Source organism: Ruditapes philippinarum, unplaced genomic scaffold, assembly GCF_026571515.1.
Source record: "Ruditapes philippinarum isolate M1 unplaced genomic scaffold, ASM2657151v2 ctg4088_1_1_1_1, whole genome shotgun sequence".
Taxonomy (NCBI): domain Eukaryota; kingdom Metazoa; phylum Mollusca; class Bivalvia; order Venerida; family Veneridae; genus Ruditapes; species Ruditapes philippinarum.
In genome coordinates, this window is record NW_026865497.1 from 17,571 (window position 1) to 35,603 (window position 18,033).

General features: G+C 33.6%; 1 protein-coding gene across 2 annotated transcripts in view; it reads left to right on the plus strand.

Moving 5' to 3' along the window:
* The first annotated feature begins 6,690 nt into the window (after window positions 1-6,690).
* LOC132729379 (TATA box-binding protein-associated factor RNA polymerase I subunit A-like) overlaps window positions 6,691-18,033 on the plus strand; it is a 43,012-nt gene continuing 31,669 nt past the window's right edge. For both annotated transcript variants that reach the window (XM_060715141.1, XM_060715142.1), the window contains exons 1-8: window positions 6,691-6,769; window positions 9,971-10,073; window positions 12,499-12,662; window positions 13,235-13,299; window positions 14,291-14,396; window positions 15,124-15,289; window positions 16,043-16,191; window positions 17,822-17,974. In XM_060715141.1, coding sequence (XP_060571124.1) covers window positions 6,749-6,769; window positions 9,971-10,073; window positions 12,499-12,662; window positions 13,235-13,299; window positions 14,291-14,396; window positions 15,124-15,289; window positions 16,043-16,191; window positions 17,822-17,974 — 927 coding nt within the window. In that variant the 5' untranslated portion in view covers window positions 6,691-6,748. The remainder of the gene's footprint in view (window positions 6,770-9,970; window positions 10,074-12,498; window positions 12,663-13,234; window positions 13,300-14,290; window positions 14,397-15,123; window positions 15,290-16,042; window positions 16,192-17,821; window positions 17,975-18,033) is intronic.

Sequence of the window (18,033 nt, forward strand, 5' to 3'; positions counted from 1 at the left end):
GGATATATGGATATCACGAAAAGATGACAAGGGGATCAACTATATTTACATTTACTATATGTATCCATTGAACAGAAATAAAAGGGATAACGAAAATGAGCAGGGGATCATCTACATGTACATTTATTCTTTTCTTATTATGGAACACATATATGGTTATCATGTAAGCTGTCAAGGGGATCATCTAAATGTACATGAACTCTTTCTTATTATGGAAGGAATATAAGGGGGATAACGTAAGATGACCAGGGGATCATCTAATTTTACATATGCTTTAGTTTCATTGAATAGAAATCAGGGATCTTGTAAGATGACAAGGGAATCATCTAGATGTGGCATATACTGTAAGAATCATTGACAGATATAAGGGATCACATAAGAGACCAGGGGATCATCTACATGACATATACTCTTTCTATTATGGAACGGATATATAGAAATCACGAAAGATGAACAACGGGTTAAACTATATCAAAATTTACTATATAGTATCCATTGATCAGAACTAAAAGGGATCACGTTAGAGGACCAGGGGTCATTTAGATGTTACTTATATGGCTTTCATATTTTGGAGCAGATAAATGGAGATAATTTTAGCTGACCAGGGGATCATTCAGATTTACATATACTCTATAGTATTCATTAAAAAGATCTAAGGAGATCACGTAAGATGACAAAGGGATCATCTATATTACATATACTATAGCATTCATTGAACAGAAATGAAAGGGATCACGTGAGAAGAGCAGGGATCATCTACATGTACATTTATTCTTTCTTTTATTATGGAACAGATATATGGGTATTATGTAAGCAGACCAGGGGATCATCTAGATGTGCACATACTATAATATTCATTGAACAGAAATAAAGGGATACGCGATCACGTTAGATGACAAGGGGGATCGTCTAGATATACATGTCTACTTTCTTATTATGGAAGGGATATAACCGGGGGAAACGTATGATGACCAGGGGATCATCTAATTTACATATTGCTATAGTTTTTATTGAACATAAAATAATTAAAGGGATCACGCTAAAGATGACCAGGGATCGTCTAGATGTGCATACAGTATAATATTCATTGAACAGATATCAGGGGGATCACTTAAGATGACCAGGGATCGTCTAGATGTGCATACACTATAAGATTCATTGAACATATATCAGGGGATCTCGTAAGATGACAAGGGGGTCATCTAGATGTGCATATTCTATAACATTCATTAAACAGATAAAGGGGGATCACATAAGATGACCAGAGGATCATCTAAATGTAACATATACTCTTTCTATTTATGGAACGGATATTATGGAGATCACGAAAGATGACAAGGTGATCAACTATATATTATATTTACTAAAGTATCCATTGAACAGAAATAAAGGGATCACGTTAGATGACCAGGGGTCATTTATGATGTACTGATATGCTTTCATATTTTAGAGCAGAATAAATGGGGATAATGTAAGCTTGACCAGGGGATCATTCAGATTTACAATATACTATAGTATTCATTGAACAGATCTAAGGAGATCACGTAAGATGACAAAGGGATCGTCTATATGTACATATACTATAGTTTTCATTGAACAGAAATAAAGGGATTTCACGTGAGATGAGCAGGGGATCATCTACATGTACATTTATTGTTTCTTATTATGGAACAGATATGTGAGTACCATGTAATCGGGACCAGGGGATCATTTAGATGTACACATTCTATAGTATTCATTGAACAGATAAAAGGAGATCACGTAAATATGGCAAGTGGGTCATCAAGATGTACATATACTCTTTCTAATCATTTTAAACGGATACATGGAGATCACGAAGATGACAGGGGATCAAAACTATATTTACATGTACTTAGTATCCCATTGAATAGAAAAAAAGGATCACGGAAGATGACAAGGGGGGTCATTTACCTGTACATATATTCTTTCATATGTTTTGGAACAAATATATGGGGATAATGGGAAAGCTGACCAGGGATCATCTAGATGTAACATTCTTAGTTATTCATTGAACAGATATAAGGTGATCACGTATGTGACAAGTGGATCATCTAGATTAACATATACTATAGTTTTTATTGGACAGATATCGGATGATCACGTAAGTTGACCAGGGAAACATCTTGATGTACATTGTACATATACTATAATATTCATTGAACATAAATAAGGGGATCACATAAGATGACCAGCGGATCATATAGATTAACACATAGTATAGTTTTCACTGAACAGAAAGAAATAAGGAGATCAGGTAAGTCGGGCCATCTATGTGTACATACTCTTTTTCATTATGGAACAGATATGAGGGCATCGCGTAAAAGGATCAGGTTATCATCTTGATGTGCATAAATTATACTATAGCTTTCATTGAACAGAAGTAAGGGGATCACGTAAGATAACCAGGTGATCATCTAGATGTATAGATACTATTTGCGTCCGTGGACAAGTGGTTAAGGTCGTTGACTTCAAACTACTTGCCCCTCACTGCTTTGGGTTCGAATCCCGACAGGGACTTTGGATTCTTTCATGTGATGAAGCTATCCAGCTTGCTTTACGGAACGTCGGTGGTTCTTATCAGGGTGCCCGTTCGTGCCCTGAAATAATGCACGGAAGGGTACCTGATGTCGCCCTCCACCAGTAAAGCTGGACGTCGCGATAATCTTACGTGATCCACTTATTTCTGCTCCAATGAAAACTATAGTACTTATATGTACATTTAAGATGATCCTTTCATCATTTTACGTGATCCCCTCATATATGTTCCTTAAATATAAAAGAGTATATGAACATCTACATGATCCCCTTTGTATTCTTACGTGATTCCTATATTTCTGTTCAATGAAAACTATAGTATTTGTACATCTACTCTAGATGATCCCCTGGTCATTTTACGTGATCCAATCATATCTGTCCAAAATGAAAAAGAAAATGTACATCTACATGATATCCATGTAATCTAACGTGATCCCCTTATTTCTGTTCAATGAAAAATATAGTAATGTACATCTAAATGATCCCCTGGTCATTTTACGTGATCCCCTTATTTCTGTACAATGAATACTATAGTATATGCACATCTAGACGATACCCTGGTCATTTTACGTGATCCCCTAACATATGTTCCATAATGAAAAAAGAGTTTATGTATATCTAGATAAATTCTAGTAATCTTAAGTGATTTCATTATTTCTGTTAAATGAAAACTATAGTTACTGTATATTTCCATCTAGATAATCCCCTGGTCATTTTATGTGATCTCTTTATATTTGTTCCATAATAAAAAAAGTGTCAATGTTCATCTAGATAATCCCTTGTAATGTTACGTGATCCCCTAATTTCTGTTCAATGAAAACTATAGTATATGTACATCTACATGATCCCCTTGTAATTTTACGCGATCCCCTCATATATGTTACATAATGAAAAAGAGTATGTACATCTATATGATCTTCTGGTCGTCTTACCTGATCCCCTTATTTCTTTCTCTTTAATGAAAACTAAAGTATGTGTTTATTTAGATGCACCGCTGGTCATCTTACGTGACCTTCTTATTTCTGTTTAATGAATACTAAAGTATATGTACATCAAGATGATACCTTTGTCATCTAACGTGATCCCTTTATTAAATGTATCTGTTCCATAATAAAAATAGAATATGTACATCTACATGATCCCCTTCTCATTTTACGCGATCCCCTCATATCTGTTCCAGAATGAAAAAGAGTATGTACACATAGATGATCCCCTGGTCGTCTTATCTGATCTCCTTATTTCTTTCTGTTTAATGAAAACTAAAGTATGTGTTCATCTATATGAACCGCTGGTCATCATAAGTGATCCCCTTATTTCTTTTCAATGAATATTATAGTATATGTACATCTAGATGATCCCCTTGTCACCTTACGTGATCCACTTATTTCTTTTCAATGAATACTTTAGTATATATACATCTAGATGATCCCCTTGTCACCTTACGTGATCCCCTTATTTCTGTTCAATGAATACTATAGTATATGTACATCTAGATGATACCATTGTCATCTTACGTGATCCTTTTATTTCTTTTCAATGAATACTATACAGGTAGTATATGTACATCTAGATGATACCATTGTCATCTTACGTGATCCCTTTATTTCTGTTCAATGAAGTCTATAGTATATGTACATCTACATGATCCCCTTGTCATTTTACGCGATACCCTCATAGCTGTTCCAAAATTAAAAAGAGTATGTACATCTATATTATCTCCTGGTAGTATATGTACATGTAGATGATCCCCTTGTCACCTTACGTGATCCCCTTATTTCTTTTCAATTAATACTATAGTATATGTACATCTAGATGATCCCCTTGTCACCTTACGTGATCCCCTTATTTCTGTTCAATGAATACCATAGTATATGTACATCTAGATGATACTATTGTCATCTTACGTGATCCCCTTATTTCTGTTCAATGAATACTATAGTATATGTACATCTAGATGATCCCCTTGTCACCTTACGTGATCCCCTTATTTCTGTTCAATGAATACTATAGTATATGTACATCTAGATGATCCCCTGTCACCTTACGTGATCCCCTTATTTCTTTTCAATGAATACTATAGTATATGTACATCTAGATGATACCATTGTCATCTTACGTGATCCCTTTATTTCTGTTCAATGAAGTCTATAGTATATGTACATCTACATGATCCCCTTGTCATTTTTACGCGATCCCCTCATATATGTTCGATAATGAAAAAAGAGTATGTACATCTATATGATCTCCTGGTAGTATATGTACATGTAGATGATCCCCTTGTCACCTTATAGATCCCCTTATTTCTTTTCAATGAATACTATAGTATATGTACATCTAGATGATCCCCTTGTCACCTTACGTGAGTGATCCCCTTATTTCTGTTCAATGAATACTATAGTATATGTACATGTAGATGATACCATTGTCATCTTACGTGATCCCTTTATTTCTTTTCAAGGAATACTATAGTATATGTACATCTAGATTATACCATTGTCATCTTACGTGATCCCTTTATTTCTGTTCAATGAAGTCTATAGTATATGTACATCTACATGATCCCCTTGTCATTTTACGCGATCCCCTCATATATGTTCCATAATGAAAAAGAGTATGTACATCTATATGATCTCCTGGTAGTATATGTACATGTAGATGATCCCCTTGTCACCTTACGTGATCCCCTTATTTCTGTTCAATGAATACTATAGTATATATACATCTAGATGATCCCCTTCTCACCTTACGTGATCCCCTTATTTCTGTTCAATGAATACTATAGTATATGTACATCTAGATGATACCATTGTCATCTTACGTGACCTTTATTTCTTTTCAATGAATACTATAGTATATGTACATCTAGATGATACCATTGTCATCTTATGTGATCCCTTTATTTCTGTTCAATGAAGTCTATAGTATATGTACATCTACATGATCCCCTTGTCATTTTACGTAATACCCTCATAGCTGTTCCATAATGAAAAAGAGTATGTACATCTATATGATCTCCTGGTCATTGTAAGTGAGCCCCTTATTTCTTTCTGTTCAATTAAAACTATATTAAATGTACATCTACATGATCCCCTTGTCATCTACGTGATCCCCTTATCATCTTACGTGATACCTTTATTTATTTTCAATGAATACTATAGTATATGTACATCTAGATATTCCCCTTGTATTCTTACATGATCTCCTTACATCTGTTCCATAATAAAAAAATAGTTTATGTACATATAGATGATCCCCTTGTCATTTATTTGATCCCCTCATATATGTTCCAGCATGAAAAAGAGTATATACATCTAAATGTCACCTGGTCATCTTACGTGATCCCTTTATTTCTGTTCAATGAAAACTATAGTATATGTACATCTAGATGATCCCTTGGTCTTTTTATTTGATCCCCTTACATCTGATATGTAATGAAAAAAAGTTTATGTACATCCAGATGATCTTGTAATCTTACGTGATCCCCTTATTTCTGTTCCATGAAAACTATAGTATATGTACATGTAGATAATCCCCTGGGCATCTTACGAGTTACCCTTATATCTGTTCCATAATAAAAATGTTTATATGTATTTCCCTCACATATGTTCTTTTAGAACTACAGTGTTTATACACCTTAAAGACCAGATGACCCTTATTCATATATATTCCATCACTACTAATGTATATTTACATCTAGATGATTCCCTGCTCATCTTACATTAACCTCTCATGCATCTTCTATAAAAACTAGTATATATGTTCATGCAGATGATCTCTTGGTCCTCTATAATGTGATTATTCATATATCTTTAATGAACATAAGTATACATTGTGTACAAGTGCATTCAGATGATCCTATAATAATCTTACTTGATATCCTAACATAGGTTCATCTGCTGATTAAATTATTAGGCATATGAATGAAAAACCATTATTCTACAGTTGTATGTCCTGAAGTTTAAAGCCTGTTTCCATTTTCTAGACATATGTATAAATTTATTAGGAGGATTAAGCATATGCACTTACATACAGTAACACTGATAATTTCCACTGATTTATAGTCTATTTTAATCATGATGATAACGCTTTATAAGAAATTCGTGCTTTATTTATAGGCGGGCCTAATTATGCAAAGTGTACTCTTACTCGGTCCCTTTTACCGTTTACCCCACAGAGGCAGGCACGTTTTAAGATGGAGACAGCGAAAAGAATGGTACGTTTATGGTCATGATATTTTGAAGCGTCCAATAATATTTATAGGTGTTGATGTATTAAGCACAATCACTTAATGAGTTATCATTTGACTCATTTAATTTCTAAGTTTAAAAATATAACCTATTTGTACCCTAATCATTTCGTACCTCTTATTTTTCATATTTATTTATTTTGAAAGTTGTGTATTCATTTTTTTCATGAAGTGGAAAAATTAAGGTCACGTTGGAATAAATATTTCTTAGTATTATTTCTTGTGTACATAGATTACAGTATTGATATACTGTACTGTACAGTACTAGTTCAGGCTTCCATAACTTAGTCGCTTTTATTTTGACGTTGCAACAGTACAGGTCTAGCAGTAATATAAAACCTGTTCGCTGAAGTATCTTTAGCTAGTACAGTTCATGTACTGTATTTATTTTTTATAATTAAATTATAATTTTATTATTGAATAGTATTCATAAAAATTAAAATACATATTGACAATTTTTACCTGAAATACTGAGATAAGTCTACCTTATAAAATATTTATAGGTTATCATCATTATTTGCTCAACTTTTTGAATAAAGAAAGAGCCTATTGTCATGAACCTCTGTTAATGACACCATTTCAGAAAGGCAGATAATCTTTATTTTTGCAGTTATGCCCCTTTTTTACTTCTTTTTCTACTAATGTCAATTTCTCGAAAACTGGCCAAGTCAATGGCTCTTAACTTGGAATACTTGCTTAATCTTTAAATTGGAATGCATTTCTAAAGGGCAGGTACCTTTAATAATTTTTTCTCTCAGTTATTTGACTTTTTTTTGTTAAGGTAAATTTTTTAAATATCAAAGATATTTACTTTAAACTTGGAGATTTGTCACTATAATTTTCCTAATTTTTAAAAAAAGTTGAAAACTTTTAGGGATCCCCAAAGGGTTTTAGTTTCCCAAATTATGCCCGACCCTTTTTTTTAACCCCTGACATTGGGTGGGCCCAAAAGGGGGAAACCAAATTTCAAACATATAGTCTAAAAACTAAATATGTCAACAGTTTTGGGAAATTTTCATTTATAAATTAAAACAAAAAAGATGTGTAAAGGGGTGATTTGCTCAATGGGTTGAGGGGCAAAATGGCATTTTAAAGGTCCCCTAGTTTTAAATCTTTGGGCAAACTAAAACATTTTCTCCGTAATTCCAAAAAAGTAAAATGTTTCACATTTTTTAAATTTTTTTAATTACCATAAACCATACCACCCCAAAAATTTGGAAAAACTTTTGCTTTAAAAGTCATTGTCATGGGCGATGTCCCCGTTTGATTTTGGGCATTGGGTTTACATTTCAAGGTTTGGGAGTGACGTTTCCCTTTTCTAGTGATCAATAGCTTAAAGAGTACACAGCATAAGTGATGGAACATTATCAGGACATTGCTCATGCCCAATAAGAGACCTCAGTATATTTGAATTCATTAAGTTCAAGGTCACAATTATGAATGAAATGCTTAAGTATCAAGAATAAGACTTTTTTCCAGTTATTTGTTTATGAAATTTTTAATAGTTATTATCATACATGCCATAATTTTTTAGACTCATTTCCGGGACACTTTTTCATTTGGAGGTTGGGGCATTGATCAGCAAACATGTTTTTTTTTAATTTACATAGTGACATACAACCTATGTTACCAGTATATACAACTTGCAAATTTAATCACACCAATAAACAAAAGACAGAATGTCAATAATTATTAACAGTTTTTTCTATCTATTTTAATTATTTAGCATCGTTAATTCAATCAATCACAGAATAAAAATAAAGCTATGTTAAGTAATGACAATTAGCCCATGTTGTTTATCTGAGACATTCGCTGAATCTTGTAGATTTCATCACCTCAAATTTAGCGGTAATTTTCACGCGTGATTAGGGATAATCGTTCATTATTAGCTTTCTAGACTAGTTTATAAAAACTTGACAATAAAGTTATATAAAAATGTAAAATTTCTTGCTTCAAAGAAGATTATTTTAGATTTTTTTTTACCGGGACATAAATCATCTCCGGGACAGACACCTGATTTTCGTGACTGTCCCGGACATCTGGGACGTTATGGCATTATGGTTATTATACAGTGTATATATTCTATATTGCTTATTAGTCCCCTACCGGTTTACCGGAGGGGACTTTAGGTTTACCCTCTGTCCGTCCATCCGTCCGTCTGTCAGTCTGTCAGTCCGTCCGTCCACAAAACTGGATCCCGCGATAACTTGAAAAGTACTGAAAATATTTTTATGAAACTTGGTATATGGATAGATGGCAGTATGGAGATTTATGCACGTCTTTTTTCTTTTCTTCCTATGTGAAAATTCTGGTTGCTATGGCAACAAATAGGCTAAAAATATGGCAAATTTTTACACATAAACTGGATCCAGTGATAACGCAAAAAGTACTGGAAATATTTTTATGAAACTTGACATATGGGTAGATGGCAGTCTTGAGATTATGCACGTCTTTTTCTTTTCTTCCTATGTTAAAAATTCTGGTTGCTATGGCAACACATAGACTGAAAATATGGCAAATTTTACACATAAAACTGAATCCAGTGATAACTCAAAAAAGTACTGGAAATATTTTTATGAAACTTGACATATGGGTAGATAGCAGTGTTGAGATTATGCATGTCTTATCTGTTCTTCCTATTTTGAAAAAATATCAGTTGCCTTGGCAACAAATAGGCTTAAAACATGGCAAATATAACAATATTTGTGATTAGTCAAAAAGAGCTGAAAATTTTTATGAAATTGCATTCTTTAATTCAAGCGTTATCTCCTCTTTAAGAATTCTGCTTTTAAAATGTTTATATTTTGGTAAACAGGGATGTTTCAAATATTAACTTTAGAGTGTCCTTCAGTCCGGTCTGTCTGTCTGTTCATAAAAACTGTTTCCTGTTTGATCACTTTTAAAGAACTTTTCCAACAAGTTTACTTAAAATAGAGAAAAATTGAAACATAAGTGAATGGCCAATGGCCCTTCAGAATGTTGATGGGGTTCTAACCGGTAGGGGGACTTATGGATTGCTTGCAATACTATGATAATTGCTTGTTTATATAACTTTTGACTTATAAAAATATGCATATATACACATGTAAATATACCTCTGTGACCACAAATGAAGTGGGGGCATAAGTATCCTATTGACACATTTCTAGATTTAATTTGTTTTTACAGGAAGAATTGTGCCAGCTTCTTCTTAAAGAAGATGCCCCAGTTACAGAATGGTTTAAATTACTCAATGAAACTCTGCAGGATACAGACCCACTTATAACCCAAGGTAATTATGATAAAGAAATTCTTCTTTTCCAGGTGATTGATATTTCCAAACAAAAATTTGGTCTTTAAGTTAATTTTTTCATTACAAGATCAGAATCTGTTGGAAATGTACAACATATTAACTAGTTATGACATAACTAGTTTTGATAAATAGATTTTTTGCTTTTAGTTAATTTCTTTCTCTGCAAAAGCTGGCTTATCCAATTATATGTCAATAAAATGATCAAGAACTGACCACCTCCGTGGTTAAGGGGTTAGAGTCGATGACTTCTAATCCAGTTACCTCTCTGGCGTGGATTCGATCCCCGGGAGATGCTTTGGTAGTTTAGCACGGAGGAAGGTAGTCTAGTACTGGTGTAACTCTCCAGGAATGATGGTAAGAAAACTACCCGCCTATGTGACTGAAATACTGTTGGGAAAAGGCGTAAAATGAAACAAACAAACAAAAAAACATTGCATCCAACTATTTGACTCGACAAAATTGTGCATTTTTTTTTAGTCTCTTTTAAACAAGATATTTGACAAAAGAACATGATGAATAAAGTCATGTTTAATCCCATTATTAAAAACAATTATTCCACTTTCTAATGCTCCAAATTTTAGGATGAAACAGGCATCAATTGTTTACTATACATTAAGAGGAATTCTTCATCATGTCTGTAATTTCTTCAAATGTTCATTTATTAATTAGTCTCATTTCCACATCAAGTAATATAAAACTTAGCAAGAACATAAGGGGGGGCAACTCTTCAGCTCATACTCCAGCATTTTACTTTCTATACATTGCAGATGTGTTTATATGGACCCCGGGCATATAGTAATTGAACTGTCTGTCCGTCCATCCATCTGTCCGTACGAGGTTAACCTAGAACGGCAAGTTGGATTTTTCTTAAGTTCTACCTGTACCAATGGCTTCATAATTTACACACTTACTAATCCATACAAAGTATATGATCTGGGCAAGTTGGATTTTTCTTAAGTTCTACCTGTACCAATGGCTTCATAATTTACACACTTACTAATCCATACAAAGTATATGATCTGGGCAAGTTACATAACTATGGCTTCCATTTGCACCAAGTTATGACCCTTTTCAGCACTTAGAAAATGTATAATGGTTAACCTAAACCTGCAAGTTGGAAATATCTTATGTTCTATCTGAACTAATGGCTTAATAATTTTCACACTTACTTATCAATACAATGTACATGATATTGCCAAGTTATATAAATGTGCCATCCATTTTCCCAGTAATTTCCCTTTTTATCATTTTGAAAATAGGGCCTTGTGTGGTTTACCTATTCCGCCAAGTTGGATTTATCAAAAAATTTCACCTAATTACTTAATTTATTTAATGATATCTTTCATATTTGGTAGGTGGATACCTTTGTTTGTTTGTTTCATTTTACGCCTTTTTCCAACAGTATTTCTGTCATATAGGCGGGTAGTTTCCTAACCATCGTTCCTGGAGAGTTACACCAGTACTAGACTACCTTCCTCCGCGCTAAACTACCAAAGCATCTCCCGGGGATCGAACCCACGCCAGAGAGGTAACTGGATTAGAAGTGATCGACTCTAACCCCTCGACTACGGAGTGGATACCTTTAACGGTCCTCTAAATTTTAGTTGCGTTAGGCATCTCTGGTCAAGGTCACTTGTTTAAAAAATTAAATCTAAACATTTCTGCTCATACAGCCTTTATTTTTAAGTTAATGTCTTTCATGTTTATAATAGTCATATCAAGGGAGGTCCTGTTCCTTTTCCTTTAGTAAGGGGTCATTTGTGTCATGGTCACCAATGTCAAAAATAGATTTTTTTACACTTTTACAGGTGTATTAACCTTATTCTATCGACAGATGTCTTGTATATTTTGTAGGAACATAAATTTGAGGTATTCTCATTTGGATGGAGGTAGGGGTCAGTTGGGTCAAGGTCACCAGTGCTAAAAATAGATTTTTACACTTTTGCTCATACAGCCTTTGTTTATTGACAGATTTGTATTATAATTGGTAGGAAGATAACTTACATGGTATTCTTCCTTTGGATGGAGTTAGGGGTCAGTTGGGTTAAGGTCAACAGTGCTAAAAATAGATTTTTACACTTTTGCCCATACAGCCTTTATATATTGACAGATTTATTTCATATCTGGTTGGAAAATAAGTTGCATGATATTCTTCCTTTGGATGGAGTTAGTTGTCAGCTGGGTCAAGGTCACCAGTGGTAAAAATAGATTTTTTACACTTTTGCCCATACAGCCTTTATTTTAAATATTGTTACTGACAAGAATCTGAGCCGGGGGCATTTGTGTTTAACAAACAGGTTCTTGTTTTACATATGTTTTTGGTCACATTTACAAGTTTACAAAGTATATTGTCCTATTTTTAACATAATTTTATATCACATACATTGGCTTATATCATTGACAGAATTTAGTGAGGAGCAGGATAGACAAAGTGTTAGAATGCCATTACTTCCACAACTACTCTACTTGATTAGAGGGTACCTGCTGAACCATAGATGGTCTGAAGCCTTGCAGATATTAGAGAACATTGTTCAGATACCTTTAGGCTCATCAAATACTGTGTGGAAGGTTTGTGTAGTGTTGTTTTGCAGTTCTGATACTCTCCTCTCTTATTTACACCTCTTTTGCCTTGTTTAGGTATCTGGTACAAACCAATCAGTGAGATAAAGTCACAAAAATATGTATTTTTCCTCATTCAAAGTTTGAAATTATATCTTATTTGGATTAGTGGTTAAAAGCATCATTCCACTGGGTTATTGTTATGTTTTTAGAAAAGATTGACCTTGACCTTTAAATGACCTTGACTGTCAAAATAGAAAACTTAAGTGTCCAAAATAATATGATTGAAGTAAGTCTAATGCACTTACTTTCAATATAAGTTGCATATAATGTGTCAAAATTTACAAAAACTGTAAAATGTTGATAAAAATTGAAAAGACAGTTATCTTTTTACATAAAGCGTACAAACTGTTACATGAATAATTAGGATTCATACATTTTTATAAATTTTTGAATGTTTTTTTGTTTGTTTATGTTTGATTGTAAGAAAATAAGCGTTTATTTTGACAGCTTTACAACTTATACATTATGCAATGACACATTGTTTACTTAAGAAGATAATGTTGTTTTTTTTAATTCAGGTAGGCACAGAATTGATGAGTATGGAGGGTGATGAAAACAGAGATTTGATCCAGCATTTGTTCAGGTAAAACTGTTTAGAGTATACTCATAATGGTACCCATTTCATAGCCGAGCTTTATGTATTAATTTTCAACAAAACAAAATTAGTTTTAAAAGAAGATGCTTAAAGCAGAACACATTCAGATTAGGGTTCATTTAAATAAAAAAATACAGGTTGTAATGGTGGTTAATAGTGTTGTACATAAATGTAGGAAATTTCCTACACTATGAATATACTTTCATGAGTTTGATGGGTACCAGTAAGTAAAGGAAGGTAGGTAGGTGAAGGTACTGAGGCAGGCAGGAACGCACCAAGTTGTATCAAAAATTGAATACATTTAATATATCACAGGAATTGTAAAATGAAAATTGAAATGAGCCGATCCATGACAAAACAAACGTAATGCGTTTGTGACCAGCATGGATCTAGACCAGCCTGCGCATCCACGCAGTCTGATCAGGATCCATACTGTTCGCTTACAAACCCTATTACAATTAGAGAAACTGATAGCGAACAGCATGGATATTGATGACTGCGCGGATGCGCAGGCTGATGTGGATCCATGCTGGTCGCAAATACATTTCAAATTGTGTATATGATGCTCCCAAATGAAAAAGAAATTCAACAATAAAAATGCAAGCACATTTTCTTTCAATGGATACATATATAAAGAAAAAGTTCTTATGTCAACAATCGTTTTAACAGATCATTTTGCATTATTATTTTTAGGGGACATGAATGGATAGTGAAAATAATCGACACCTTAAAAAAGAAAAATCAGCTAATTAAGAGACAAAAAAATCAACTGTTTAAGACATAAGTCAAGATTTTTAGTTTGAGAATAAGCATTAGGATGTAGCCATTTCGGCAGTTGATCTTGTTAATTTGTCGAGTCTGAAACTGTGACATCAGTAACCAATTTCTTTTTGTAGTGTGCAAAAATATACAACAAATTTTAATAAATTGAGTGTTTTGTTTATTTTTATTTGAATATATATTTATTTGTATTCCACAGAAAGATAAGAGGGGTAAGTGAGATGAATGAAAAAGAAGTGTTGATGGAATATGTAGCATATTTACTGCATATAGGGGATGATGAGGAAGCTTGTACTGTAATGCAGGTATATTCTTTCTTAGCCTATTACAGATTGTAATTCCTTATGATTTTTGTTTTCTTTCTATTAAGCAGTCCGGGAAAAAAAGAAGATGTATATCTAATACAATAAACAACTGTCAAAGTGAATTGTCATATGTTTGTAATAGTCCACTCCGCCTTATATTGTGATATACCTTTAAATATACTCACTATTTTAATGTACCACAAAGGGGTCAGTACGTTATCAAAAAACTAACGGTGATCTTATAAATGTATTGTTCTGTGGCAAGGAGCATTAAGCTTATTTCCTATTTACCTTGCTGTCAAAAAAATTTACTTCTTGAGTGTCACTTAAAAACAAAACTACCATGATGCCTACAGCATTCCCAGACAGAATGTTACCTCTGTAGTCCGGTTTCCTCCCATTATATGCAAATTTATTCCTACCAAGCAATTTCAAGACATTTTTCCCTCCCCAATACTACAGTTCTTTATATCATCAAATGATGCTACATGTACCATTCGCTTTTAGGTATGAGACCACTAAATGATGAAAGAGTTAAAGCACCAACAGTCTGTTGTTACTAAACATATAATTTCCAAACATCTAGAGTGCCGGTTGCACATATAATAATTACAAAATGTAATTGATGAAAATACTAATTGATTAAAGGGCACTTTGTTATAAAAACTGAAAACTGTTTAAAAAAAAAAAAAAGGATTTTAACATAATCAACATGATTTATTTACAGGAAGTTCGTAAACGACATGGGCTAAAGAAAATTACAAGTGAAGAAAGAGAGAAGTATACTGATCATATGCACAAAGCTTATCTTGGATTACTTTGGTATTTGGAGTGGAAAAAATACTTAAAATTACATGAGGAGACTGAGGCTAAATGTGATGGATCAAAACAAAGTTAGACATATTTTTGCATTCAATATTGATAATACGAAATTTAAGTTTTGAATTTTAATCCGCTTTGAATTTCAAATGTAAAATACAATAATATCTGTAAAACATTATCTCTTATTGAAAAAAAGCAAAAGATCTTACAAATAATTCAGACTGATAATGATTTAATACTGATTATATGTGACACGCCAAGTATGTTTAAGTCAGTGAGTAACTCATGCTTCTGCTGCTAATACTACTAGCGGTAAAGCAATTTTCACAGGCTGCAGTCTACGTTATTTCTCCAACAAAAGGAAATATTTAGTGTACAATTGTATTCAATATATGCCAAAAGGCCCCTCTGACCTTAGAGCAAATGAAATTTCTTGGGGTTCATGCCCGAACCCACCCTTGAAGTGGACCAATCTATGCCTCTAGCTTCTAATGTTATTAATAATGTAAATGCTAAGAGTAATTGTATCTTAAATATCTAGTGTAACAAGTTGAATAATAGATATTTAAGCCGCGTCATGACAAAACCAACATAATGGGTTTGCGACCAGCATGGATCAAGACTAGCCTGCGCATCCACGCAGTCTAATCAGGATCCTTGCTGTTCACTTACAAACCCTATAACAAGTAGAGAAACTGATAGCGAACAGCATGGATCCTGATCAGACTGCATGGATGGGCTGGCTGGTCTGGATCCATGCTGGTTGCAAACCTACTATGTTGGTTTTGTCATGACACGGCTCATTTGGTACATTGTTACTTCAGGTGATAATCTAAGCCAGCATATGATGAATTCACAGAAACAGTCAATGGCCATACAGATGGAGAACTTTTGTGAGAAGGCAAAACAATGTTTCAATGAGCTGAAGGAGTATCCAGGAATCTGGGATATATTTATAACCAAACATGCAGAAGTACTTTGTTGTTGATATGTTTTTATGCCACCGCAGCATCTGCGATGCTGTGGCATATAGCGATTCACCTGTGTGTTTGTGTGTGTTCTATAGAAATATAGTGAACTTAAAAAATCTTCTTGTGAAAAACCACTAGTCCAATTTCAACCAAACTCGGCAGGATTGATCCTTGGGTGAAAGGCTTCCAAAGTTGTTCAAAGAATTTCATTCCATACAGAAATCTGGTTGCCATGGCAACCAAAAGGAATTATAAGAATAAATTTAAAAAATCTTCTTGTAAAGACCCAAAAGGCCTAGAGCTTAGATATTTTGCACAAGGCATTGTCTGGTAGACCTCTACCAAGATTGTTCAAATTACAGCCCTGGGGTCAAAATCAGCCCCGCCCCGGGGGTCATTGATTTTCACTATATGTACATATAGCAAAACCTTAAAATACCTTCTTGTAAAGACCCAAAAGGCCTAGAGCTTAGATATTTTGCATAACGCATTGTCTGGTAGACCCTTACCAAGATTGTTCAAATTATAGCCCTGGGGTCAAAATCGGCCCCACCTTGGGGGTCATTGATTTTCACTATATGTACATATAGTAAAAACTTAAAATACCTTCTTGTAAAGACCCAAAAGGCCTAGAGCTTAGATATTTTGCATAAGGCATTGTCTGGTAGACCTCTACCCAGATTATTCAAATTATAGCCCTGGGATCAGAATCGGCCCCGCCCCGGGGGTCATTGGTTTTCCTTATATGTATAGAGTAAAAACTTATACATGTAGTAAAAACTTGAAAAAAATTTCTTCTAGTAATTGACAAATGCTAAAGGTTAGATATTTTGCATGAAACATTATGTAGTGAACTTCTAGCAAGATTGTTTAAATTATAGCCCTGGGGTCAAAATTGCCTTTGCCCCGGGGGTCATTGATTTTCCCTATATGCATATAGTAAAAACTTAAAAATCTTCTTTTAAAGAACTCAAAGAGCTAGAGCTAAGATATTTAGCATCAAACATGTTCTAATAGATGTCTACCATATAGTAAAAAAATCAAAACATCTTATTGTATGAAGGTACAAGGCTTAGTGTTGTATTAATGCGGTGGCATAGCATTTTTCTCAAATGCAATCTTGTTTATTTTCTGTAGAACAATCAGGTGATGCTTAATGCAAGGCACTTTATATCTCAGAAATGATTTTTTTTACATAGGGAGCATTTAGGAAGAGTGACTTTGAAGATTTCGGTTATTGTTATTTATTATTCCTCTCATGAACTTTTTACTATATAGCCTATTGTGATGTCATATGGTGTTATTTCAATCTATCTTCCTGAAAATGATTATCACCCAGTCAACAATTATTTGGAAAATTTCCTAGGGGCATGTAATCAATATACACTTAAGAAAGCAAAATGTTCTAGTTCTCTCCCCTGGCCACAGTAAATAAGGAATGTCTCTCGGAGTTAAACACATAGCGATTTAAATAACATTGAAATGTTGGTAATTAAGGGACATTTTCTAGGAACTATGTGGTAGATAGTGTCGATGTTATGTAGCTAGATAAGGTCTGTAATAAGAAAATAAAAAAATTCAAGTTGTCAGATTGAAAACCATTCTCAATAGAATAGTTCTTGTTGTTTTCAGTTACTTACTTGGCAAAATAAGGAGATGGATGCATTTGCGGTTTTGAAGAACTATTGTGAGAAAAATCCTGGCAACTTGAATGCCCACAAATACCTGTACATCTATTGTAAGGAGCACTTCCCTGAACATGAGGACAAGATTTCAAGCCTTCAAGTAAGACATGACCTTTATTTCTATAGAAACGAGGTGAAACTAAACTTTAATTTAAAAAA